General features: G+C 47.0%; 1 protein-coding gene across 1 annotated transcript in view; it reads left to right on the forward strand.

Annotated features, from left to right (window-relative positions):
- Dym (dymeclin) overlaps positions 1 to 24728 on the forward strand; it is a 276645-nt gene extending 251917 nt beyond the window's left edge. Inside the window, exon 17 of the mRNA XM_055622878.1 lies at positions 24321 to 24728. Within this exon, the coding sequence (XP_055478853.1) occupies positions 24321 to 24470 (150 nt within the window). The 3' untranslated portion in view covers positions 24471 to 24728. The remainder of the gene's footprint in view (positions 1 to 24320) is intronic.
- The last annotated feature ends 1594 nt before the right edge of the window (positions 24729 to 26322 follow it).

A 26322-nucleotide genomic window follows, 5' to 3' on the forward strand; every position in this document is an offset into this window, starting at 1 on the left:
CACAGTACCCACATGGCCACTCACAATTGCCTGTAACCCAGAGATTGGATCCCCCCACACACAGATGTACATGCAGACATGTACATCTGTCCGTATGTACATCGAAAACATCGATGTGCATAACATGAAAGAAAGTTTTTTTTTTTTTAATGTAAGTACAATGTGTAGAACTGTGTCTATGAGAATTGGGTTTTAGTTTGCTTAAATCTAAAAACACTCATTTTCAGCTTCAAATATAAATGGTCTCATCCATAAAAAGAGTGTTTGTGTTTTAGATGAGTGTGTTTCAACACTTTGAGGTGCTTCCCATCTCTTAGAACTCCCTCAAACTCTGCGTTTCCCTTCTTACAGAACTGGCTGTTTGTTTCTGTACGTTGCTTTCTCCAGCTGGAACCTGGATGCTCAGGCTGTTTCATTTGGGGCTGGATGAGGGGATTAAGTTAAAATGGTGAAGACATTAAGCCTATCGTTCTAATGTCAGTTTAACAGGCTTGTGTTTGCAGCCTGCAGGTTAAACAGCCTTGTCTAATGGACAAGACACCCACAGCAGTGTCCTTTCATAGAGGAGCCCTGGCCTTCCTGCTTCATCAGAGATAGAATGGAGCCTAGCTGTTTCCTGTTCCCTGGGCTGTCTGGCCCCTCAGTGATAAGCAGAGACACACTGGCTCCTTGAAGGGGACTTTTAGCAAAGTTCCCAAACTCACTGGCCAACTTTCTCCTGTGGGCCATTTATTTATCAGGAAATGAAACTGGTTACAGGGTTGCTCACATTGCCAAAGCTCACTCACAGAAGCTGGTTTCTCCTGGAGTTCAGGAGAAGCATTAACTCTTTGTTGTCAGTCAGCATTTGTGGCCTTCCTCCCAACAAGCTATAGCAATACCATGGTGGTGAGGATAGGTATGTGAGGCAGAAGAAAGTGAGCGCAGGGGACTCCATTTCACAGATGTCCAAAGTGACCCCTGGGGAGTGGGGTTTACTTCATATTGACACAGTCATCTTTCAGAATAAATGTCATTTTCACAAGACTGATTTTTCACTTCCAAAAATGAAAACTTTCAACCATGACACAAATCACATTATTGTCAGCAGAGCCTAGTCCCTTAGATCAGCAAGCATTTTTTAAACTGTGAAACTGGAAGAAACAGAAATGAAGAGGACCGTGTGGTTGTAGGGCAAAGAAACTACGTGGGTGAGTGAAGGTTAAGTCACTACAAAGTGTATAATCTAGTTCATATGTTTAAGGAGGAACTAGGCTAAATTATCCAAAATATTCTGACGCATGGAATCATTTCATTTTGTGAGGCAGAATTGGTGGCGTAGGGCATGGCGCTGTTAGCTGGCCTGGTGAGTACTGTCTGCAGCTCCAGCCTCCTGTGTTTGGAATTAGCAGGCCCAGAGGTAACACACATCGTGCATGTGGCAGTCATTAGGCTGTGGAAGTGCTTGCTGGCTAATTGATAGCAGTAGCAGCTGGAGACAGCCTTGCTTCATTTTCAATAGTCCCTATGACAGGACGCCAGAAATGAGCCCCTTTGTAGTCTCACTGTTACTCCTGCTCTGTGTGTCATTAAATATGTGAGAGTTAGTACATGCACTTGATAAAATTTAGGAGTGAATTTCTTTGACTCTCTTTCCTCCTTCGGAGACTCTTTTCATTTGATGTTAGACCTGATTATCTTGGACCCCAAAGTAAGTACACAGTTACTATCAAGCCTGCTACCCCTGTCTGCCGTGGCTTCTATTAGCTACAAATGTGCTTATGGTCACAAAGCCAACACTTAGCCTGTGCCAGCTGGTGGCTCTGCTCATATCTGAGCCCTGAAGAGGCACACTGGTTCCATAAAGGGTGAATGAATGAATCATTCTCTTCTTTTCATCACTGAGAGATAAGCTTTTGTGGACTTGAATTGCATTTAGATCACTGTGCCCATGGTTTCAACTCCTGTCTCATAATGTTACACAGGCTGAAGTGGGTGCTTACCTTTTCTGAAGGATGATCTTATTTTTCTCCATTTCATTTTAATCTGTTTATAGCTGAGGACCGTATTTTTGGAAATGAAAGCATGGTCTTTTATTAATAACAGGCAGGCATTAGAGGGATTTCACTAATGGAAATGTTCAAAGAATGTATCTACTTTCTTCTCTTGTTTCTTATAGCATCCCATGAGGTAGAAATGTCAGTCTTAGCAAATGTGTGCATTTGGAATTCTTCTTGTTGATACATATGTGAAAAATAATAGCAGATACTAAAAGTTTTGCCTTCGTGGCTGATGGTCGGTTCCCTAGCCTTCTCCTATGCAATCTGTGAGTGAAAAATCAGTGAGTGTTTAGTCCTTTATGCGTGTTGTCCACATTCCACCATGCAGACTCAGTGTTAGCAGTCCTTGTTAGTGAGAGAACCCCAAACCCATACTCCCGGTCTTTCAGATGCGAACACTGAACACTGAGGAACCGCACGGGCTCCCCATCATCTCATTTACTTATAGTATTCGCACAGTTCTTCTCAGACCTCTGAGTCCTTGAATAAATATCTCTAACATCCAGTGGCTAATGTTCCTTCTTTTTACAAAAGCTACTATTTGCAATAGGGATTTTCTCACCCTTCATTTATTTGCTCAGCTAGTATTGATTGAGCAACTGCTGCCTGCCCAGCACTCTGCTAACAGTACATCTCAAAGGACCCCTGCTCAGGAGGGCCTGGTTTCTAAAGGGGCATTCAGAGAAACAGCTTCTCTACAACCAGTACTTTCTCACAGGTAAGGAATCTTCAGCTGATTAGGGGGTGTAAATGGCAAAAGGGCTCCAGCAAAAGCAAATGAAAGAAGCCACCATGCTCCAGCTGCTTTATGAAATGAGTGGCTCTGGGGTGAATACAGACTAAAACCACCACCATAGAAAGTGAGAGAAGATGGAGGCATGAGGATGCTGAGAGGGAAGCAGGAATCGGGGCTACCCTAGTTGTATGGCCTGGATGAGCTGTGCACCCCTCACTCCCCGTCATTTCTTCCTGTTGCTTCCCTTACTTCCTGATGCACTTGGGGTACCCCTCATCACCAGCATCCAGCAAGTGCCATGACTAGAGCTTTCCGAGCCTCTTGCCTGTCAGCCTCACTTTTCTAGAACAAAGACAGGAGCTAGGGCCATAGATTCTAACAGTCAAAACAGGGACCATGAGCCTCTTGCTGAAGCCTGACACTCTGCTGCTAATACATGGTTTTAACAGGCTTAGCCATCTGGTTCCCAAGTCCATAATAGATTAGAAGCCACAACTTAAAAGAACTGCTACAAGTTAGTACGTCAACACAGTGAAAATTGAGGGCCACTTGTCCTCATTAGCCAGGAAAGGGACAGAAAACAACGTATCTCACCGCTGCTTTTCCATGTCTCTTAAGAACTTTTACAAGCCTGCATAGGTCATGACCCTGAAGAAAAGTTGGGGCAGTCCCAGGGCCTGGTGCTCTCTGGAGAAATGTAAAGCCCCTTGTTCAGGGCGGCAAGGAAGTACCTAAGCTCAAAGATGGCTCAAGGCCCCTGTCTGACCTTCCAGGAGATCAGTTGCTGAGTGACTTTCCTTGTTGGTGAATTTGCTTGCTGTTTTATTTTGGAAAGAATCACTGCAAGATTAGCATGCTTACTTTAAAATATGATTTCACTTATAGTAGTTTACAGTTTACTTGCATTTTCATGAGTGTGTTAATGACTCTGCCAAGACCTAGTTACCTCATTTGAACTACATGGCACCCCATGCAGACAGGTAAATATTTCACTAGTATGATTTAAAGAAGCCTGAGCCAGGCTGTCTGACCTTAAAGATCATAACCACTTTATTGTACTTTTTTTTACCCATGTTTCCGCACTATACATTCTCTTATCAATAGTTAAATTGAAAACTTGTCTTCTTTGTAGCTTCCCGCTTCCAGTGTTTTTTAAGATTCTTTTGTGTGTATATTTAATGAAAAGACTTCTCAATTCCAAACAGATGTGTTCATGTGACATCTGTAGAGTTGAGCCTGTGGAGTCACAAAGATAGTTTGGACTGTATGTAATCCCTCCTAGAGTGGAAACTGGACTGCCCGTTTCCTTGGTTTCAGTGTCCATTCCTGTCAGCATGTGAGAACTGCATGGGATTTTAAAATCTCACAAAGCAGCTAAGTAACAGCCCATTCATATATTTTTGTTTGTTTTGATTATTCTTAACCTCTCTTACCGCCAAGTGCCCAGACTGGGCACTTGTTGGATTATGGATAAAATTATGTTGGATCTTGTGAGTGTTTCAAAGAAGCTACATTACTAAATGGTGTCCTCTCTCCAACCTTGGCCTTACTCTGTAGGAAGTGGTGATGTTTAAAGCCAGTCACAGAGGACTCGGGTCTCCGCTTCCTTTGTTCTTAAAGAAGCAGACAAAAGGGCTGGAGAGGTGGCTCAGAAGTTAAGCGCACTTGTTGCCCTTGCAGAGGACGTGGGTTCGGTTCCCAGCACCGTGCGGTGTCTCAAGGCCGTCTGTAACAGTAGCTCCAGAGCGTCTGTCACTCTCTTCTGGCCTTCATGGACAACATGCACAGAGTGCATAGACATACATGCAGGCAAGACACCCATACACATAAGATAAAATAAATAAAAACTTTCAACAGAACCCTCTGCTTAGCAGCCTTCGCTCAAATGGTTAGAGAAGACAGTGCTTGAACCATCTGTTTCCATTCTTTTAGCTATAAGAAAATGAGAGTTGATGGGCGGCAGTCACATGAGGCCAGCAGAGACCGATGCAGGCCAAGATGTCAGAATTCTTCACTGTGTATAGTGACGTTCATGCTCTGCTGAACCTCACTGGGCTTGAGGACACAGTGACACTTCTCAGTCTAAAGTTCTTTGCAAGGCTGCCTCCAAAAGGCTAGACAGCTGCTTATTGCTAATGACCTGCCCCTTGCTGATCTCACACAGAGAGACGGCCCCCTGAGCTCTGCTGATTGACCTCCATAATCTGTGTCCACTCATTCGTTCTCTGGCCTCCTCCCTCTCTGACTGGCAGACTATCTTCCCAAGAAGCCAGTGTCAAGAGTGCTGGGTAGCCTGTGGCAGTAGCTCACCTGCTGCCTGGGCCTCAGAGGGACTGTCCTCTCAGGTGTGGTCAGTAGTCTAGCAGCACGTGTATTTCTAGAGCCGCAGCTGCACTGTCTGTGTGTCTGTGGCAGTGTTTAACTGCTGGCCGACTTTTTGTTATGTTGTGCTTCCCCCTTAACTGCAAGCTACTCCTTAACTGGCCACTCAAGAGTCAGCTCTGCCACTGAATGTGATGGGGAAGGGTTAGCACTTAGCCCAACCCAATCCCTACGTATGGCTGCACTTTCCACTGCTCTTTATGTGCTCTGTGACCCTCCCGAGGGCCAGTGTGAGCTGGCCCTCCATCTGAGTCATCCACACCGACGCCACACCCTCCCTTACTGCACTGCTGTAGCACCCAAGGTGCTGGTCTGACCTTCCCAAGCAGGTCACTTGCTGGGTAACTTTCCTTGTTGTTGAATTTGCTCGCTGTTTTATTTTGGAAAGAGTCAAAGCGAAGTTAACATTCTTCTTTAAAATACACTTCATTTATAATAGTTTACCATTTATTCCCATTTTCATGAGCATGTAAGTGTACCTTGATCTAAAGACCAAGGGTCTGCTGCTGACCTACTGCCTCTGCTAAGACTGCTAGTATGTCCTTGTGTCTTATCAGAGGCCTGATATTTGCTTCTTATATTCCCAACACCCAGCATGGAGCCATGTATACAGTAGGCACACACTGCTTGTTTTTTCACTCTTAATGGGATGGGCAGGTATTGTCATAATTAAAGTAAAGGAGGTCATTTGCCAAAGTGCAAGGTTGGTAGCCACAAGGTAGAGCTTAATAGTGTTCATAAAGAGCTCGATGCAATGCCAGGACTACGGGTAAGAGAAGGAGTATAGCCAAGAAGAGTGTTGGGCTCCTGCCTGGGAGCCCAACACTTGGGAGGTTGAGATAGGAGGAGGACTGCGGCTTTGGGGCCAGCCGGGGCCACATATTTAGACGCTGTAAAAAAGCAGCCAGGTGTGGTGGTACAGGCCTTTCATCCCAGCACTGGGGAGGAAGAGGCAGGCAGATAGATCTCTGTGAGTTCAAGGACAGCCAGAGCTACATAACAGAGAGATCCTGTTTCAAAATATCCAAATAAATAAACAAGCAAACAATACAGAGAGGTAAGATGTGGTCATCAAAAACACTTTAAAAAATTAAAGACTCCAAATTATAGACACTTACGGAAATAGCTGGTATATGTGCCAAAGCTGAACACATAAACTCAGTAGTACCCCTTTATCTGAGGCCTTGTTTGCCAGTTTCAGCTGCCTGCAATCAGCCATGGTCTGAAAATGCTAAATGGAAAGTTCTGTAAATAAACCGATGACAGCTTTTGATTGCACATAGATCCAGGTAGCAGTGCAGTCTTAGCCTTAGTCTGGCTCCGCTCTGCCCTAGATGAGTTCGTTACCCGAGCATCTAGGTATCCAAGCTCTGTAGGGTACCTGCCTGTTAATCACGCTCCTCAGCTGACTTTCTAGAGGCTCTTTAGAGCCTCTTTATCATCTGTACAGTTTTGAAAAGGTGAGAGGTGGGACGGGGGTGTCCATAATGACTCTGTTGAATGTAAAGAAGGAAAAAAAAAAAAAGGAACAAAGAGTAGTGAGTAATAGAGACAGTGAGAATCCAGTGACAACAGAAATATCAACCATGTAAAATTCTCCCATTTCATTTTCATGTGAAAATCAAGTTATTTCTCCCATCTTCTCTCTGCTATAAGATGATTGATGTCTGTTCCCACCCCCAGGACTAAGGACAGATAGCACAGCCACTGTGTTTGGATAATGATGATATATTAATTCTCGTTTTGAAGCAGTTCTTCAACAAAGAGTATAGTATATTTAGTACTATAAGGGATGTAATAAACATTTTTATTCTTTTTTTTTTTTTTTAAGAAAGCTGAGTTAGAAAAGGTCATAACGAATGTGGTTAATGGTCTTGAGGGTGTTTGTTCGGTTTAGTTTTGCTTCTTGGTTTTGAGATAAGATCTCTTATATAACCCAGGCTGTTCTCAAACTCTTCCCGAAGTGGAGGGTGGCCTCGAGCCGATCTTCTAGATCAGTTCTTATGTGTGTGTGATGTTCGGTCCCAGATCCAGCACACATGCACAGATAAGAGACATCCCCCAGAAGAGAGCACACCTTCCACCGTGGGTTCTAGGGGTGGAGCTCAGGTTATCAGGCTGGCACCAAAGCCACAGCTCTGTACCCACTGAGCCATCACAGCCTCTTTGATGACCAAAGAACAAACAGTAGACAGGCAAATCTTGTGATCTGTGTGTGCACAGGTGAAATGGTTTTGTTTTTCAGTTACCATCCTCATCCAGCAATAGTCTAGCTAAAAAAGTGATTTCTAAGCTAGCTTAATGCTTCCAAATCCAGCACTCAGAAGGCTGAGGCAGGACAATCATGAGTTTGAGGCCAGCCTGGACTATGTGGGAGTAGGTGAAAGGGAAGGGAAGACTCATGTGAGAGGATTCAGCTTGCCTAAGTTACACAACTGAGTATACAGTTTGAGAAGATAATTTGTCTAGACTTCGTGTTCCCTAAGAACACTGCTTAAAGGACAGATTTTAATCATGATGTGACTAAGGGCAGTGCCCGCCTGCTGCAGACTGCAGTCTACCCTCTCAAGCTAGCTAGTTTCGTTTCCAAGTTGGTTTTAATCAAATAGCTCATAGCTGAAAATTCAGAGTGCCCCTCAGAAAGTTGAAGTGACATTTTCTCCTGTCGAGGACACAGACGCATGCCATGGAAACCTTCGCTAGAGTGAGTGTTTCAGAAGTGCACATGTCTATCACAAAGACAATTTGTTTCAAAGTTGTGACTTTGAGAGGAAGGAGTGAAGGGACCATTCTAGGTAACTGAAGTCTCAGAGGGCTCCACTGCTCATGGATGGCTTTTTCTTTTCTTCCTCCCTTCTAATGCTGGCCACTGAACCCAGGGTCTTGGCCATGCTGGGCAAACAGTGGCATCCCTGACACATTCTGCTTTGAAATCAGAAATGTATGTTTCCAGTCTAGAGCCTTTCCAGGAGACTACTTTAATAGGTATGGCAGCTGTTCTGATTAAATTTTATATCCTTTGCATAAGAGTCTATATAGGTTTATAAATTATAAACGTGACTTACAAGAAGTAGAATAATTACAAACCTAGTCCTTGAGAGTAACTGCTTAGTGTTTCATTTCAGGCCGTTAATCCCAGCACCCAGGACGCAGATGCAAGTGGATCTCTACAGGTTTGAGTCCAGGCTGGTCTCCATAGCAAGTTCCAAGATAGCCAGAGCTACACAAAAGAGAAATGCTATCTCAAAAAGAAAAAAAAAAAAATCAGTACAACTTCCTAGCCTAGTTTTGTGGCAATTGAGGGTCTTTCAGACGTGGATAAGAATGTCCTGTGCTTCCTCCTAACCTGGCCTGCCACTTGACAGCCAGTATTTGGTGTAGGCAGTTGAAAATTCGAGTCTAGAGCTGCTGAAATGGAGGTTCCTTGGAAGAGTATGTGTGTCTGTGTGTGTGTACGTGTGTGTGTGTGTGTGTGTGTGTGTACGTGCGTGTGAGAGTGTGGTAGGGCGAGTGTGTGTGTGCATGAGTGTGTGGGTGGGTGGGATTGTGGTAGGGGGAGTGGGTGGATGGGTGTGTGTAATATGTAATATGCTGGCTACATGCTTGTTCCCTTGTTGTCGCCTTCGTCCTAACAATGGCAGTACTTTCAGGGCAAGTCTAGGTTATTGGACTTCCGCTTAATCCAGCTGTCCTGCAGAGGAGGGAAGAAGATAAGAGTATAATAACCACGGATACTAGTGGCCATGCGTGTCCGTACAGCAAACCCCTGCGTGGGAATCCTGCCGCCTTCTTTCTCATATGAAGGCATTGTGTCTAAATGGCTTCCCAGGGTCATCAGAACTATCATTAAGCTCCTGTTTCTAGAAGTGGAGTCAGGTTTTCTAAGCTGGAGCCCTTCATCCCTCTGTGCCACAGGACGCCTGTTTCCTCTCTAGATCACACAAGCATTGGAGCAGCTGGTGTGCTGTGCTTGGGGAACAGGCTCGGCTGCATGCCAGAATGAAGCTGCTAGTCCAGGTCCCCAAAATCTTGAGGTGTCTGTGTTTCCTAAGACCTTCGAGGGCATTGAGTGTGCTGGTTTCCCTTTGGGCAGGAGGGAACAGCTCTGTGTGGGCCCCAGAGCTCCAAGTCAAGGCCTGGGCCCGACAAGGATGTTAGTCAGTGGGTCCTGAGTGGGAGCTGGATAAATGTGCAGAAAGGTCATCTTCAGTGACAAGGAGTCTGTTTTTGTTCCTAAACCATTGTTGCTGATTCTAATGTTTACAGAGCTGATGAACAGAGATTAAAGTGCAAAACTGAGCAACTGTATTAGAAAAAGGCGACCGAGACCTCCTCTTGGACCCTCTTTTCTCATGCCTGAAAATGGTGAGAACTAGAGTTTGACAAGTCTTCAGACAGCTTGCTCAGTCTGGGCTCCAAGGCCATGGGTCCCCTGGCACCTCATCAGGCCCCGTGAAGTCAGCTGTGCAGGACCCTTTCCCAGAGGTGGCTGCAGAAACCACAGCTGAGAGATAAAGGCACATTATTAGAACCAACCCCAGGATGGAAAAGGAATTCTATTTGTCTTCTTTGTTCTTGGTGAGAAACAGAAGTTACCAGGATCAACACCTGACCTCGGCTGTCTGCATCTGTGCCATCTGTCCCAGTCTCCTTGCTCCTCACCCTTCTTTGTTCCCTCGTCGCTTTCCCTCTGAGGGCTGGCCCACCTCTGAACCCTGTGGATCATTTTCTTTCTCAAGCCTTACAGTTGTAGTCCAGTTCACCTTGTGGCACTGAATGTGGTCTAGGCCCGGGTTTTCTTCATGTTGCCTTCCTCCATTCTCCATACTGCCGGAGCCACTGGCTGCCAGCCCCATGTCATCTGCCTCTGCTCTGTGTCTGTGTCAGTCCTGTCTGCCTGTGCTTCCTTCCCCTCTGAATGCCCAATTCCTGCCCCTTAATTCCACACCACCCTTGTTTGCACCTCCTTCTCAAAGCCTGTTTAATTTCTCCCTTCTCAGGCTTCCTTGAGGCCTCATTACCACTACCTTGTCTTTCGTTGTTAGATTGTTCACTTGTTGATTTCAGGATCTCATATAGCCTAGACTGGCCTCAGACTTGCTGAACCTCCTGCCTCTATCTCCCAAGTGCTGGGATTGCAGACTCTTACCACCACCCCTGGCTCATACCTTGTCTTGGAAGGGTTGTGGTGTCTGTCTTCTGACCACACGTGACCACACCTAGGTTATCCATGCCTGGTACAGAGGCTCTGCCAGTTCCATCACAGCGGTCTGTCAAGGGCTCTTGCATTGCCATTACATTTCATGATTCTTTTTGCTTGTACTTCCTCACCACCCTATGTGGGGAGCTTTGAACCTGTTCTTAGTTGGATAAGCTTCTGAGTAATTTTCTCTGCCCACAGGACCATCCTAATGCCCTCTTCCCTGAGGGCACTGTCCCAGAACCACTGTAGATGCATAGAAGCAGACATGAGACCTGGGGACTCACAGGGAACCTGGGGACTTCCTCTATGAAGAGTCTGGTGGTTGTAGTGAGGAGAGGAAGCAAGTAAACCTGAAAGGTCACATGTACCACCCTGCGGAGACCCTCAAATGCATGAGGACCAGAGTTGGCCATTACTATGTGACACCTACAAGATGACTTGTCACATTATGTCGCATTAGAGAATGCTTTAGTGATTTTTTCTATTTGCATTTATCATAGCTCTCCAAGAAAATGCTGCAGTCCCAGAGGTTTCTCTGTGTAGCCCTGACTATACTGGAACTTACTCTGTAGACCAGGTTGCCCTTGACCCCAGAGATCTTCCCACCTCTGCCTCCTGCTGAAATTAAGGGTGTACACCACTGCCACCACCAGAAGGCTATGTTTCATAGTTTTAATAAATACTTTTATAGTAAAAAGGGCCACAATGTAATTTAATTTATTCTTAAAAGTTTGATAATACTCAGGGTTAGGGTATGAACAAAAATTTATATCTAGAATTGGCAGAAAAACAATTCAAAAGAAAGAAATTGAGGTCGATGAAACAAGAGTGGTCATGAGTTAATGGCTAGAGCTGCCAGTTGATGCACAGTTCACTGAACTATCCTCTCTGCTCTTATGTCTACAGATACTTGTCCCAAGAGGGATGTTATAGACCCCCTTCCCCGCAAAGCAGCAGAGTACAGTGTGTCTGTGACCTCACCTCTCACAGCCATTGGGCTCTGACCACTAGGACAGCCAGCAGAGCAACCAAGGACTGACCATTTGATGAGAGTCTCAGTGTAATCAGCCAGATGGCAAAGAAATATATATATATATAATTTCATTAGTTATAATTACCAAAAAGAAGGAAGGGTAGATAGGTCACCTTTTTGTCTTGTTTGTACAGGCTACTAAACAAAATCCTGGAAACTGGGTAGCTTATAAAGAACAGAACTTGATTTTTCCCAGCTCTGGGAGCTGGAATTTTAAGATGAAGGCCTGGAAGGTTTGGTGCCTGGTCCTCACCCCCCTAGCTGTAGAAGGGGGTAGCTAGCTCTCTGGGTTTTCTTTTACTACGTCAATCCCACTCATGATCCCTCATGACCCGGTCAACCCCCAAGTGCCCCCCCCTCCTCAAATACTGTCACCCTGTGATTCACCATGTGAATGGGGTTGGACAGGTTCAGACCCTGGCCCTGCATAGAGGATTCCTGACTTTACCTTACAACCTCTTTCTTCATCAGCACTTCATGTGCTCGGTGGACTGGAAGGACTTGTAGATGTATTCACAGGGTAAACTGCTCCCAGATCAGCCTGGGTCCTCTTCTTTAATCTGAGTCTCTTGAAAACAAGTGTTTTCAAGACTCATGCCACTGTACCTTGATACTGAACAGTACTGGCTCTCCGTTCCTACAGTGTTCTTGGTTCTACAAGGCCCTACAGGCCTTGGGTTTTGGTTTTATGGTTTTTGATTGGGGCCTAGTGTTTGCTTGGGTTTTTGGGGGGAAGAGGGTTGGTTTTGTTTTTTGGGGCGTTTTTTGTTTGGTTCGTTGGTTGGATTTTTTTGTTTGGTTGGTTGGTTGGTTGATTTTTGTTTGTTTGAACAGAACAGAGTCTTGATTTTTTTTTTAATATAAAGTGTATTTTGCATTCATTCCTCTAAATAGATCCAAATAAAAGAATCTTTCATAGTTTGGTTCCTAGATCCTGTTTCTAAAATATAGTAAGTTAATTGTTTAAATTTAGAGTTTCCTTTTTGAAAGATCCTTTAAGATGTTTTGTGATTATTTTCAAGGTAAATTCCAATTTTGTTTAATTTTCATGCTTGCAGTGTATAAGCAATTGAATTATCCATGGTTGTTCCCTGAACATGGAGAAGGAGATAAGCAATGCATCCGTGTCTACTGACAGATGTGAATTTAGAGCAACTGAAGCTTGTGCTATAAAGCGTGACTTGGGCTTCAAACGCTGCTGTGCTCTAGGAACGACTGCTGGCCTTCACATGCTCTGTCTGCAGGTGCTCGCTTCGCCTTCTGGGCCATTGATTGAAAATAAATAATGGTAGAGCACAAAACAGAAGGAGAGAGCCGTCTGCTTCCCAGTTGTTCATTCTTGCAGACAGAGTGTGGGCTCCTGGGGCCTTCTGTAGCATCATGCAGCAAGGCAGGCCAAGCTATGAGTTTACCCAGCATAGCCCAGCTACAGTGTCCTGGCCAGTCTTCAGCCTCATTCTCCCCATTCTCTACTTAGAGCAGGCCTCAGTGGCCTCAGTAGTTTATGGATGAGGTAACTGGGTCAAGGGGGTGATGCTGTGTGTCTGATTTTGTTACTGTCGTCCTGCTAGAAAACTCACATGGCCTGATTCTCTGCCATCCACAGCCTGCATGACAGAGGTGTGGGGGTCACCAAAAAAAGTGTGTGCTTCCTCATCAGTATATTTATTTCAACTCTGAATAATTGATACATGTGACAGTTGCCATGGAGAGCATTCAGTGCCAACTACCTGTCTTTTGCCACCTCCAGTCTAGCTCAGCTGGGGATGTGAAACAGAGCAGATGTTGGTGCCAGGCCTGGTACAGCTTCAGCTTTCAGACTGTGAATAGCATGTCACAGTGTTTTGCAAGCCCCTGGCCCCAAGTTGATTTTTGGGACTTTACACACCTCAGCTCCATATCTTCATGCTCCACCACGTAGAGACAGTGAAAGCACTAAGGTCTCCAGGTCTTCACCCGGTTTCTCCTGGCTACCATTTCACAGCTCTACCCACAGACTGTGCGTGCTCACCTGCGTGGCCCTATGGCCAGTCTGAGCAGTCAGTGGCAGGCTGTGCCCAGGCAGCCCTCCTCACAACAGGTAATGGCTTCTTCTCTGGCATCATATGCTAGCAGAATGTCACTACTTTACCACCTGAAGCATATTGTTTCATGAAATTGCCTTCTGTCTTAAAGCATCTAAGGTGTGAAAATATTTAATGGCCTTCGTTAACAATTGAGACTGTGTGGGTCTGTACCCAAACACTTGTGTCTCTTCCTTGCCCTGAGGCCAGTTCAAACCCCTGGTTTTGGATGTGATGACCAGTTTTTACACTGTTAGCCCACAGAGTGAGTGATGATGCCTAACGCCTGTACCACCCAGGAGAGCTGTGAGTGCAGCCCAGAAAACTCCTACACAGAAACATCATCAGCTTTTTAAAAACTCCATCTGCAGTTCTCCAGCTTGACAACAGCATGTCACTATGTCATAAGGTTAGACACACCTGCCTTTGTCTCTTGGCCCAGAAGCAGATAAAGCGGGAATTGTGGGAGGGAAAGCAGGGACTATGAATGTGAAGGAACAGGCTTTATAGACAGCAATTCTGTCTTTGTTTCCGCTTACAGACACTGCTACTTCCGCCATCACCAGTCTTCTGCAAGTACTTTCCTTGGTGGTATCGGTCTGATGTCTGAATTGTATTTGATGTATGGTGGCATCTCCTGCCCTTGTTTATTATCCTGTCTCAGTTTTGTTTTGGAAACAGAGTCAGCAATATTAACCGTGTGACAATGCTAACAGGCTCTTTGGTTGTTCTGTGGCACTGCTCGGGTAAAGGACTCTAAGCGCCTTTGGGTGTTCCTTGATTATTTGAGTGACTGCTTTATTTCAGGAAGACAGGAGCAGAGGTGAGAGCTGAAGAGACGGATGTGACTTGCCAGGGTGTGTAGGGAAACCCCAGAGGAAATCTTAGATTCACCCAGCTTTGCTCGCCACCTCATAGGGCCAATTCATCAGTGGTGTACAACACCAGCTTTTGAGATTTGTTAGTCCTTGTGGCTGTGAAAATGTCAACAAGCTACATGATGTGCTTTGAATTTATTGATGACTTGACTTGGATGACTGTGTGTCACCAGTCAGGGAGGCCACACATCAGATTCAGCCTACGTGGATCTCACATGTCACTGGAAAATCCATGGGAAGCGCAAAGACAGCGTCCTGTCCCACCACCACCCTCCGGAGCCATAAAATGTCAGAATTGTGGCTTCAGAACTATGTGTAATGGCTCATACATATAATCCCAGTACTTAGGAGACTAGGACAGAAGAATTACCACAAGTTCAAGGCTACCCTGAGCTACACACTGAGTTTCAGACCAATCTACAGAGTGAGGCCTATCTCAGAAGCCTACCCATCCCCCCAAAAAAACTGTGGGTCATGACAGATCTTGCTTTTCTATAGTGAGGTCTTTGTGATCGCTGAGTGACCTTTTGATTCAATGGGCTGTGGGTTCTATCCGCAGCTCACACCCACCCAAAGTAGAGTTCAGTGAGATCTTCTTCCTGTGTATTGAAGAAGAAATCGCTGGCTTAGCAGCCGTGAAGACTCCTGTGAGCAGAAGCAAGTCCCCTGCTGAGATGGGCACCAAGCACCGCTGGCGGTGCCTGGCTTCTCCTTGCTAAGAGATAACCAAGATAGGACTTGCTAACAGTGATGAGGCCCCAAGGGGAGCTTAGAGACCGTCGAAGTTGCTTCAGCTGAAATCCAAAGAATGCTCAGCAAGCTTACTCCTAAGAAAGTACAGGCAGTGTCTTATCTTGGATGCTCTTAGCTGGAATTCCCTTTCCAAATACTTCTGGGATATACATGACAAAGGCTGGCTTCCCACCTGATAACATTACGCAGACTCCACCACAGTCCAGGCAGGAGGGTTTTGCTAAGTCTTCTGTTTGGCCTTGTCCCATAATCCTCTGCAGGACATTTGACACGCAGCTCCCTATACACACATCTCAGATATAGCAACGACCCTTACTTTTCATGAATTTGTCTAAATATGATACAGACCCTTCTAATTCTTCACTCCACAAATTAGTCTGGAAAAATTAGCATGAAGACAGACGATTGCAGATAGCAGTTCAAGGTTCAAGCTTACTTTTAAGGCCACATATTACCTTCTTTTACCCACACTGCAAACTGAATGTGAATCCAAGGTAAAGAATCGCTGAAAGTGGCATTTCTCATTTTACACGCTGTGCTGCACGCTAGCCCCAACCCCCATAACCAGTGCGATTATAAGAGGGCTCACTTCCTTTCCCAGACTGAGATCCAGGTGGGATACAGCATTGCCCGCATGCTATGGTCCATTGTCTGATGGCGAGGCCTTCCCAGTAACACAGTCATAGTGAATCCGTACCAGCACTAAAGTATCCCCGCGTTCCAAACACCACAGCTCCTTTCTCCTTGGTGACATGGGCTTCAGAAGGCTCACTTAGTCCCAGATAACTAATTCACCCAGTGTTCGGACCCTTCCTGGACCTTTCTTTTTTAATCTTTGTAAGTTACTTTATTTTGTGTCGTTGGGTGTTTTGCCTGCATGTGTGTCTGTGTGTACCGCTTGCATGCCTGGTGCCTGTGGAGGCCAGGAGAAGGTGTCAGATCCCTTAAAACTGGAGCTGCAGGTGATGTGAGCAGCCAAACGGATGGTGGGAACCAAACCTGTGTCCTCTGCAAGAGCAGTCAGTGCTGTTAACCACTGAGCAGTCTCTCCAGCCCCAAACATTTTATCATGTATGGCTCTGATTTTTCTACAAATAAGTTACTCTGCTATTTGTCGTTTGCTCACTAAGCCTCGAGCTGGTTCTTAGGTACTAGGGGTACATCTGTTGGGTGTGGGGGCAGCTGCTGTTCTAATCAGACTTCACTCTCTGAAAGCCCACTCTCCTTCCAGCCAAGCATCTGGCTGTCCCTGTGATAAGCACCCCTCAGAAGGGAAGGGCACACTCCTAGTTGTTTCTGGGCTCCTCTCTGGGACAGCTTGAAGCAAAAGTTTTGCAGAAAATTCTGCACTGTGTACCTGATCCTACCTCCACAGTGTTCTCTGCTGCAGCCTCCAGAGCTGGAATGACACAGCTCATGCTCAGGAGCCAGTGTGTGATATGGGCAGCTTCAGTAAATGCCCTATGACAAGAACTGTCCTCCACCTGCCCTCCACACGAGGCTCTCCGGGCTGCCTGTGCAGCTGCTTCTCTGCCTCACCTCTAGCTGCTGGCCAGCCCCACCAGCCAGCCCCACTCCCTGCCCCTGCAGTCAGAGGGCCTACCCTTCTTCCTGCTCCAGGCATCCACGGGCACCCAGAAACATCCAAAACTGAGGACAAAGGACAGCCTCTCTTCTCTTCTTGGGCCTCTGCCTTTAGAGGAAGGTCCCAGCGGGGATACTTGTGAGGCGTCACTCTTTGAGCTTCTGGCTGAAAGAGGTATAAAAGTACACTGTGTACATGTATGAAAATGTCATAAATCCATCATTTTATGTAGCATTAAAAACCAGTTTAATAAATGCATTTCTAAAAATGAAAGTAATATCACAAATGAATTTTTAAAAAAAACTGCTTTGCTGGTCAGTGTGGGGAGTACAGCTTTGTATCCTTCACTCTTTGTAAGAGCCTTAGATCCGGGGCTGGAGAGGTGGCTCAGAGGTTAAGAGCACTGGCTGCTCTTCCAGAGGTCTGGAGTTCAATTCCCAGCAACCACATGGTGGCTCACAACCATCTATAGTGCCCTCTTCTGGCGGCAGGTGTTCATGCAGACAGAACATTGTATAGACAATAAATAAATCTTAAAAAAAAATTAAAAAAAAAAAAAGAGCCTTAGATCCTGTGATAAAAGCCATTAGGCTCACTGTAGACACTCAGAAGTGCTGAAGCCATTTCTGAGCTCTAAGTATCCTGAGTTCTGAGGACTGTGCCTGCTAGTGTGTCTCCTGATGGTAGCTTACTTCCCAGAGAGCTCCAGTTGGGCTCCTGCATAACCAATGACTGAATTCCTAGCTGTGTGGTGACCTTCTGAGCCATCCGATTTTCATAATTTTAGCTTTGTATGTGTTTGTTTGTTTGTTTGTTTGTTATACTGTGGTTTGAATGGTAAATGGGCCCCATAGGCTCATGTGTTTGAATACTTGGCTCCCAGTTAGTGGAACTGTTTGGGAAGGATTAGGAGGTTTGGCCTTGTTAGAGGAGGTGTGTCGCTGGTGTGTCTTTGAAGTTTCAAAAGACTAGTGCTCATCCAGCATGCTCTCTGCCTCCTGCTTTCTGGTTGAGATGTGAGCTCTCAGCTGTTGGTGCTGCCATGTCTTTGCCCTGACCCTCTGGCACCCCAAGACCAAGTAAATGCTTTCTTTAATAAGTTGCCTTGGTCATGGTGTTTTATCACAGCCATGGAAAAGTAACTAAGACATAGTATTTCCTTATTACACAGTGCCCCTTTATAGAGTCCAGGATATCCTAGAACTGACCCTTCTTCCTCACTCACCCAGGTGCTGGGATTACAAATATTTGAGGCCAGCCTGGACAACATAGTGAGACCCCACCACCACTTTATTCCTATTTCAAAAATAAGAATAGAGGCTGGAGAGATGGCGGGGTGGTTAAGAGGACTGGCTACTCTTACAGGGGACCCAAGTGTGACCCCCTACCCACCTGGTGCCTCACCACCACTCTTAATTGCAGTCCAGGGCACTTGACAGCCTCTCTGGTCTCTGGAAGGACCAGGCACTCCCCTGGTACACATACATGCATGCATGGATGCAAAACGCCTATACACATAAGATGAATGAGTCATGCATGAAATCTTTATGGGGCAAAAATAGCAATCACGAATTCATGAGAAGCAGAAGCATTTGCCCTCAGCACCTACCGCTGCTCAGTGCTTATCCTCATTCTGCTGGTAGCCTCTTCACACATTTGAAGCTCATTCTGTCCTCCCATTTTGTTCAGCCAATAATTAGATGAATTGATGGCATTGGTGCTTCCAAGTTTGCTGGTTCACTGTTGCTCCCATATGCCCAACCTAATTCTTCTGGTCCCAGTATTAGACAGGACCAACCAGAGTCCTCAAGGGCCTCCTCTTCCCACAGTGCCTGTGACTCCTGCTGTAGTCCACACAGGTCTGCACAGAACGTCAGTCCTCTCCTCTGCACCCCCACCAACCCAAGGCGGTTGTTGTTCAGTGATAGGTAGAGGAAGGGTGGAAGGTATGCCCTGACAGTCTCAGGGAGAGGGTGGCAGGAGGCTGCGTAGTCCCCCATTCTCTAATGCCACCATGGACTTCGCAAGGAGCAGTTTTCTTTGCTGTCCTGTGACAGGCTCATGAGGCCACTTTCCCGCTGTCTGAGCAGGCTGCCCACCAGAAACCAGCACTATGGACAGTAGCTTGCTGGTCAGTCCCAGGCCTCCACAGCTGCCAGCCAGTTTTGGCTGCTTCAGGCCCAGTGGCCACCTTCCACTTGTCTAAAACACTTACTAAGAACAGAAAACTTTTTTCACTGTGCTGTGTAGCCGTTTGATTGTAAGTTGCATTAACCTCCTGGACCAGTGCCAGGTGCTCGCTGGATGTCTGATGCTATCTGCAGAGACTTCAGGTAGAAACTGGAACTCTCACTGAACTTCTGGGGTAATAAAATTATTACAGTTGTACCCTACATCTGCTCACTGACTTCCTGTGGGTTTTCACCGGATCACATGACTGACAACAGACAGCCCTGGTTATGCTTGGTATATCCACGTCTCCCCGCCACATCAGACTCCTGCTCTGTCGCTGAGCTGAGCGCCCGGATGTCCCACTGTGGTAGGTTGATTTCACTGGCGTTGATTAAAAAAAAAAAAGTTCCAGCCTCACTTGAGAGGCTAGCATTACCTCTGGCTCCAAAACTCAAAACAACAGGATTGTCGTAAGTAGCTTTGGACAAAGACCAACCTTCAAGCTTCAGAGATGGTTTTTCTCTCATTTTGGGACCAAGCCACAGGCCAGGGATCTTGAAGAGGTGTGAAAGCCAGGGCTCCAACCAGAGCCCCCTGGGCTCACATAGCCAGCTGCTGCCTGTGCTGGCTAGGACCAGAGCAGCTTCCTGTCCTAGCTGGCAGCCCCCTTGTCCCTCTCCAGCAGCTATCCCTTCCCAGAACACCAGCAGTCTTCAGGACACAGTAACCCAAACATCACTGGCAAGAGCCACAGCGGAACATGAGAAGGCCAGAGAGGCAGAGTGTGGGAGAGGAAAGACAAGCACTAGGCTGAACTCGGAGTGGCCACTGGCCCACAGCTGGACTGCAGCTGCCAAGTAGCTTTGTTGGCGTTGTCGGGGATGAAGACATTCCCCAGCGAGGAAGCTGAATGTCCCTCAGCCACACAGGATGGCATTGTTGTTCTTCATAGGCTTGCAAACGAATGTAAAGGGAAGGATGACTTTTTCTGGCCTGTTGATTTGACTCTCAGACATGACATTTCTTGGACTGCATCCTGACAAAATGTGTCCCTGGTGTCTTTAGCTCTAAATAAAACCTTTTGTCTTTCTTTCCCTTGGCTCTTGACATCCTAAGACATCCCAGAGAAGCACATGGTCTTACGAATATCTGTTCAAGTCTCTATAGCTAGCCAGACAGACAGGGGATGAGGGGCATGGTAAATACGGTGCAGGCTCAGCTTGTGCACCTGTACACACAGACATTGGGCTGGCTGAATAGCATTTGCAAACATACCACTTATACCCATTATCTGCCCCTGCAGAGCCCTCAGTCAACTAGGCTTACGAATAACTCATTCCAGTAGAAGGGACTTTACCTTGTGCTTTCAATTGTTTGCCTCGTGTCACCAGCCTGGAAAATGGGTCTCGGGTTTTCTTGCTATTTGTACATCAGTCCTTTATGAACCATGTAAGTGACCTGCTGGTGAAGATTCCAGAAAGAACTCAGGAAATAAAAGTTCAGTCATTCACTCAAGGAGAAAGACAGCAGATAGACAGAAACACAGACAGACAGAGACAGCGTGCTACACTGTGCTCCTGCCATGTACACCATGTCCGCCATGTCCAAGCTTCTCATCAGCAGTCAGTGCCTTTATGTTGTCATGTGGTTCTGCCTCCACCCTCTGTTTCCTGTGACCTGTGGTGCACACTCAGGAGACTACAGTTTGGAAATACTATAAAATGATCAGTCAGGTCTTCACCAGCCCCGTAGGCCACTTAGCCATAAGTGCCCAGGCCACAGAGCCACTCAACAGAAGCTTAGTATGGTCTTGGTCATATACAGTGAGGAGAATTGGCCTTGAAGACCATCAGTTGAATGCCCAGGGCAGGTGAATGATACCAGGAACATTAATATCTGCTGGGAAGGCTAGCTGTATGAAGCCTGTGCCTGCTTCTCCTTAAAGTTACAGTGGGGCCAACAGGCATGGCAGGGCTTTGGCTGTTTCTCAGTAAATTGTTTACTTCAGAGGAGAGGGACAATCCCCACTTTGTACCTTTGTAGAGTGAAACAGATTCCAGTTTGTAATTATTGGTGTGATGGACCACCCAGGGGTGCTGGCTGGCCTATCGTTTCCACAGCCTCCCGATTTCAGAACTGTCTTGGGGACACACACACCCCAAAATCAGGAGAGCCACAGATCTTTCCAGAACTGTGAGGGCAGTTACATTTGGCGACAGTCACTAGCTTAGTTTAGTACTAGCTCTTGTCTTGCTGTCTGCAGCTCAGCTAGAAGGGGGTTCCGTGTGAGCACTTCCAACCTGCTCAGACACAGACAGTACTCTCCCAAAGATCAGCTCATGTCCCCTTCTAAGACCTTTTCAGGAAACCTCCCCAATGCATCACTGTGTAGAAAAGAGGCCTCACACCCTTGAGTCATTTTTGTTTGGTTGATTTGTTGTGGTTTTTGGTTGTTGTTTGCTGTGGTGGTGTGGTTTTATTTTGTTTGTTTGTTTTTTGTTTTTTTTTTCTTGAGACAGAGTCTCTCTCTGTAGCCTTGTCTGGCTTTATAACTTGGAGAGATCTGCCTGCCTTTACCTACCAAGTGCTGGGGTTAAAGGTGTATGCCACCACACCTGGTCCTTGAAGTCAATTCTAACAACAACAAGGAAAAAACAAAACAAACAAACAAAACCCTTAATGGCTTCATTGCCACCCAGAAGTGCAAAGCATTGTAAGGGGCAGTAGTGTGCCAGGTTTGCCCAGAGCTGGTCCCGAGTGGTACCTAAGAGAACCGAAGTTAAGCGCAGTGGAGAGTGCCTAAACTTCCGATGCTCCTTTTCCTGCTGACCTTGCCTGGTCAGTCAGGCAGCAGGCTCTGTGTCCTTGAGGCAGGCACAGGGCCCTCTGACCCTGGCTGACCCTTCTGTTTGAGGGGTGGTTTGGCCTTAGCAGACCACTGTGCTGTGTGGTCCCAGGCTGCATGGGAGCAGTCCTTGCATGGTGCATGAGGCCAGCAGCTTGGTGTGCCTCCTGGCAGTGCCCTGTTGCTGCAGATGCTGACTTTCCACAAAGATTGCCACTGCAGTGGTTGGTACTTGCCCATTCTCTGGGGCCAGTCAGTGAAGACAGCCCAGCAGACAGAAGTAACTGTGGCCCGTGGCAGGGAGTCAGGCCAGAGCACCTCCTCAGTAAGGACATGCCATATGCTTTCAAAATGCAACTCAACTCGCCCAGCCACGAATGCTCTCTGTTCAACTCACTTCCTCTTAGAGCATTCTGGAACCCTAGGATCTGGCACATGGGTATTTTCAGTCTGCATTATGTTACTTCAAAAGTGTGTGTGTGTGTGTGTGTGTGTGTGTGTGTGTGTGTGTGTGTGTGTACACCCAAACCTCCTAAATTGTGGAATTTCCTAAATTTTGGAATCCCCCAGCTAGCACCATTTTAGTTCAGACCAAAGTTTCCACTTCCCCTAGGGAACTACGGGGCCCCATTATGAGAGATGGGGGCCACTGCACAGGGCCTTCTCTTTATGTCCCACTCTTCTTCAGACCCCCTCAAGACTACCAAGACTGTAGTCCAGAGTCCAGGGATCTTTGTGTGGCTTGGGCCCACACACTAGTTACTAGTGTTGACACTTCCTGCTTCCTTCTAGAGCCACCAAGATAGCATGACCTGTGCTTTCCACTCCATCTGGCCATGCCGTCATGGCAGGTCCTGCAGCATCTTCCCTTTCTCACTCCTTGGCTGTTAATATTCACTGTTGTTCCCACTGATACTTGTCGCTCAGAGAGTGCACTTCCTGAAAGAGCAGGAACTGCTACACCCTTATGCCCAGCCCACGCAGGCCTCCTGGCACCAAGCAGCAGACATTCGAGTAAACAGATGTGCTCCGTGATAAGATTCCGGAGGTGATAGGCCTCTCATATCTGTCTGTGAGTACAGGGCATGCTTAGTGCTCAGTGTGTGGAGATCACCTCACTGACGCAGCCTGTGACCCCGGGAGTCGGGAACGCCCAGCAGCACTCTGGGATGCTGGCTGTGGGTGCACGCAGATGCCTTGTTCCCGCCTCCTTCAGGCCTCCCCTTCAGCCTTCCACCTACATCCTAGGACCCGGCTTGTCCCTGCTCTCCCCACCCCACCTGCAACAGGGATTACCACATGGATCCTCCATGGTTGAGGGAAAAGGCTAAAAGGCTTTCAGTAAACAAACCCCAGCTCTCCTCAGGCTGCAGGGAGAAGTTCCTCTGCCCCAGGTAGAAATCACAGTTTGAAGCTAAGTCCTGATGCTGTGGCACAACGGTGCTACCTCAGGCCACTAAGCTGCCTGCTCAAGAGGCCATGAAGAGTGTTCCAGGGTCCTGGAAGCCCTGCAGAGCCTGTGCTGAGCTTTCCATAGCCTCTCTGTCCCCAGTAGGAGGAGGCCAAACAAAGAGACAGATGCTTCCTAGCTGTGACCACACCTCCCCTTCAGCTCCTGGCTCAGGAACTTTCTTTAAAATAAATAAATAGAAGGATCACTTTATTGCAAAGACTTTATTACACAGCCGGATGAACAGAGCCACTCAGAGGAGCGCTTGCCCACACCCAAAGCCTATCTGTGAACTTTATACAGTCAGAACAACAACATTGAGAATGAGGAAAGAGGCTCACCTCCAAAGTGACCGCTCCTCAGGACAGGATCTCTCAAGAAGAGCCAGACCTTGACCCTGAACGGAGAGAGGATATTTACCTGTCTTCCACCCAGCAGAGACCTGCTTCTTTTGACCTCTTCCCCTCAGCAAACCAGCCAAGGTCATTATATTGTTTGCTGTGGCCACAGTCATCTTTATTAGGGTTACTATAGCTGTGCTAAAACACTAAGACCAAAGCAAGTTGGGGAGGAAGGGCTTTCTTTCACTCACAGTTCCAAATAACAGTTCCTCATCAAAAGCATCGAGGGCAGGAACTCAAGCAGGGCAGGAGCCTGGAGGCAGGAGCTGGTGCAGAGGTGCTGCTTACTGGCTTCCTCCCCGTCACTTGCTCAGTTTGCTTCCTTATAGAACCAGGACCACCAGCACCACCCACAATAATGGCCCTCCCCCTTCAGTCACTAATTAAGAAAATGCCCTACAGAGTCGGGCATTGGTGGTGCATGCCTTTAATCCCAGTACTCCAGAGGCCGAGGCCGGCCTGGTCTATAGAGCGGATTCCAGGACAGCCAAAGCTACACAGAGAAACCCTGTCTCGAAAAGTCCGTAAAGGCCGGCCCACAGTCTGATCTTATGGAGACATTTTCTTAATTGAAATTCCCTCGTCTCTGATGACTGTAGCTGTGTCAGGTTGACATAAAACCAGCCAGCACTGCAGCTAAGTTATGTTCTCCCATAAACTGACAGTCAAAGTTTGTGAAAGGCCTGGTTTCCCAGCCTGTAAGTGCTTAGGGAAGGAGCTTGCTGTGTGTACACCACTGCTTTTGCCTGTACATAAAAAGTCATCTTGTTCTCATTGCAGAAATTTCCAGAACTGAAATTCAAATATGTGGAAGAAGAGCAGCCTGAGGAGTTTTTCATCCCTTACGTCTGGTCTCTGGTCTACAACTCGGCAGTAGGCCTGTACTGGAACCCACAGGACATCCAGCTGTTTGCCATGGATGCTGACTGAAGCGGGACACAGCCACACCACCCCCAGCCCAGCAGCTCTGCGCGTTACTTCATGTCTAGGAGTTAAAGCAGACAGACTGCCCAGTGTGTCTTCTGCCACAGGGTCACACACACACACACACACACACACACACACACACACACACACACGTATGCTTCCTCCCACACTGTGATTATTGGGAAAGCGCTGCCACTTAGCAGTAGGTCACTGAGCTTTGACTGTGCGGCAGGGGTGCACAACAATAAACAGGAAACTTGCTGTTCAATGTGTGACTTATTTCTCAACCTCTAAACCCTAAGTCTAGAGCTTCAGGATCCTGGTGCCTTAGGCACTAACAGACACAACAGTGCACGCCTTTTTTCCTTTTTTTATTTATATTTTTACTAATTACAGTTTAGTCACTTTGTTTCCCACCTGTAGCTCCCTCCCTTCCCAGTCCCACCCTCCCCTTTTCTCCCATGCCCCTCCCCAAGTCCACTGATAGGGGAGGTTCTCCTCCCCTTCCTTCTGATCCTAGTCTATCAGGTCTCATCAGGAGTGGCTGTATTGTCTTCCTCTGTGGCCTGGTAAGGCTGTTCCTCCCCTCAGGGGAGGTGGTCAAAAAGCAGGCCAATCAGTTCATGTCAGAGACATTGTTTTTAGCTTTATTTTACTTTATGTGTATGAGTTTTTACCTATGTGTGCAGGTCTGGTGCCCACAAAGGACAGAAGAGGGTGTCAGACAGGAACTGGACTTAGAGAGGGTTATGAGCCACCATGTGGGTTCTGGAAGCAGAACCCAGGTGCCCCTAAGCACTGAGCCAACTCTCCAGCCCTGCTTGTCTCTTGAGACTCTCTCACACTATAGCCCACACTGAACTGAATCTCAAGCTATAGCCCGGGCTGGCCTAGAACTCACAGCAATCCTTCAGCCTCAACCTCCTCTGAGTGCAGGAATTACAGTTTTAAGCCACCACACCCAGTCTGTGTGTGTGTGTGTGTGTGTGTGTGTGTGTGTGTGTGTGTGCAGCACTAAATTTCATAAACACTATACCTGTTAACATGACACTAACCTTCCCCAAAGAGCTTATGGGGGGGGGGGCCTCTGAGCTGTGACCAGAATTCAGTTGAAGTGAAGCACAAATTGAGTTCATCTACTCTGTATTCTTCACTGGGGAAAGCTTAATTTTGAAAGCAACCTTTTCCCTTCAACCAAGTTACTAGGAGAGCAATGTATTAAGACAGTATTCTTAATGTCTTTCTCCCTCGTTCTGACTTTGAAAATATGTTTTGGGGCCCGTGAGACTCATGAATTTGGTCCCACACACCTCCGGACTGTGGCCGGTAGAACAGCAGGTGCTGGGGTTCTGTGGTTGTGCATTCCAAATGACAGGTCAGGTTGTGTTCACCCCATTGGCCCGATAGAAGCTGTCCTTTCCACCTGGGCCCTGGGCTGAGGGCAGAGTCATCAGGGTTTGTAGCCCGTGCCTGTCCCATGGTTTGTTTCCCCCTGACTTTCAGGTGAGTGGGCAGTTCCTTTATCCTTTTCTGGAGTAGATGAAACTAGAGCCTTTCCTGGTGTGGTGGGCCCACGGTCAAAGGCAGCTGGCCTACTGCTGCCTCCATATTCCAGCTCCCTGAGAAGGGTGGGTACTCTCACGCTACAACTCACTTGAGATCACAAGTACAGGGCTTTTCTCCCGGCACTGGCTTCCTTCGCAGTCCAGCTGTGAGAGTGAGGCATTGATTGGCCTAGTTGGCGTTGGTGATGTGCATTAACTACATAGAGAAACAATTGACAGCTTTCATTTGTTTTCAGTGCATTCTAATTTGCTTCTTTTTCCTTTAGACAAAACAAAAGAAAAAATATGAA

The sequence above is a fragment of the Psammomys obesus genome, unplaced genomic scaffold (assembly GCF_907164565.1).
Source record: "Psammomys obesus unplaced genomic scaffold, mPsaObe1.curated_primary_1811, whole genome shotgun sequence".
NCBI classification, from domain to species: Eukaryota; Metazoa; Chordata; class Mammalia; order Rodentia; family Muridae; genus Psammomys; species Psammomys obesus.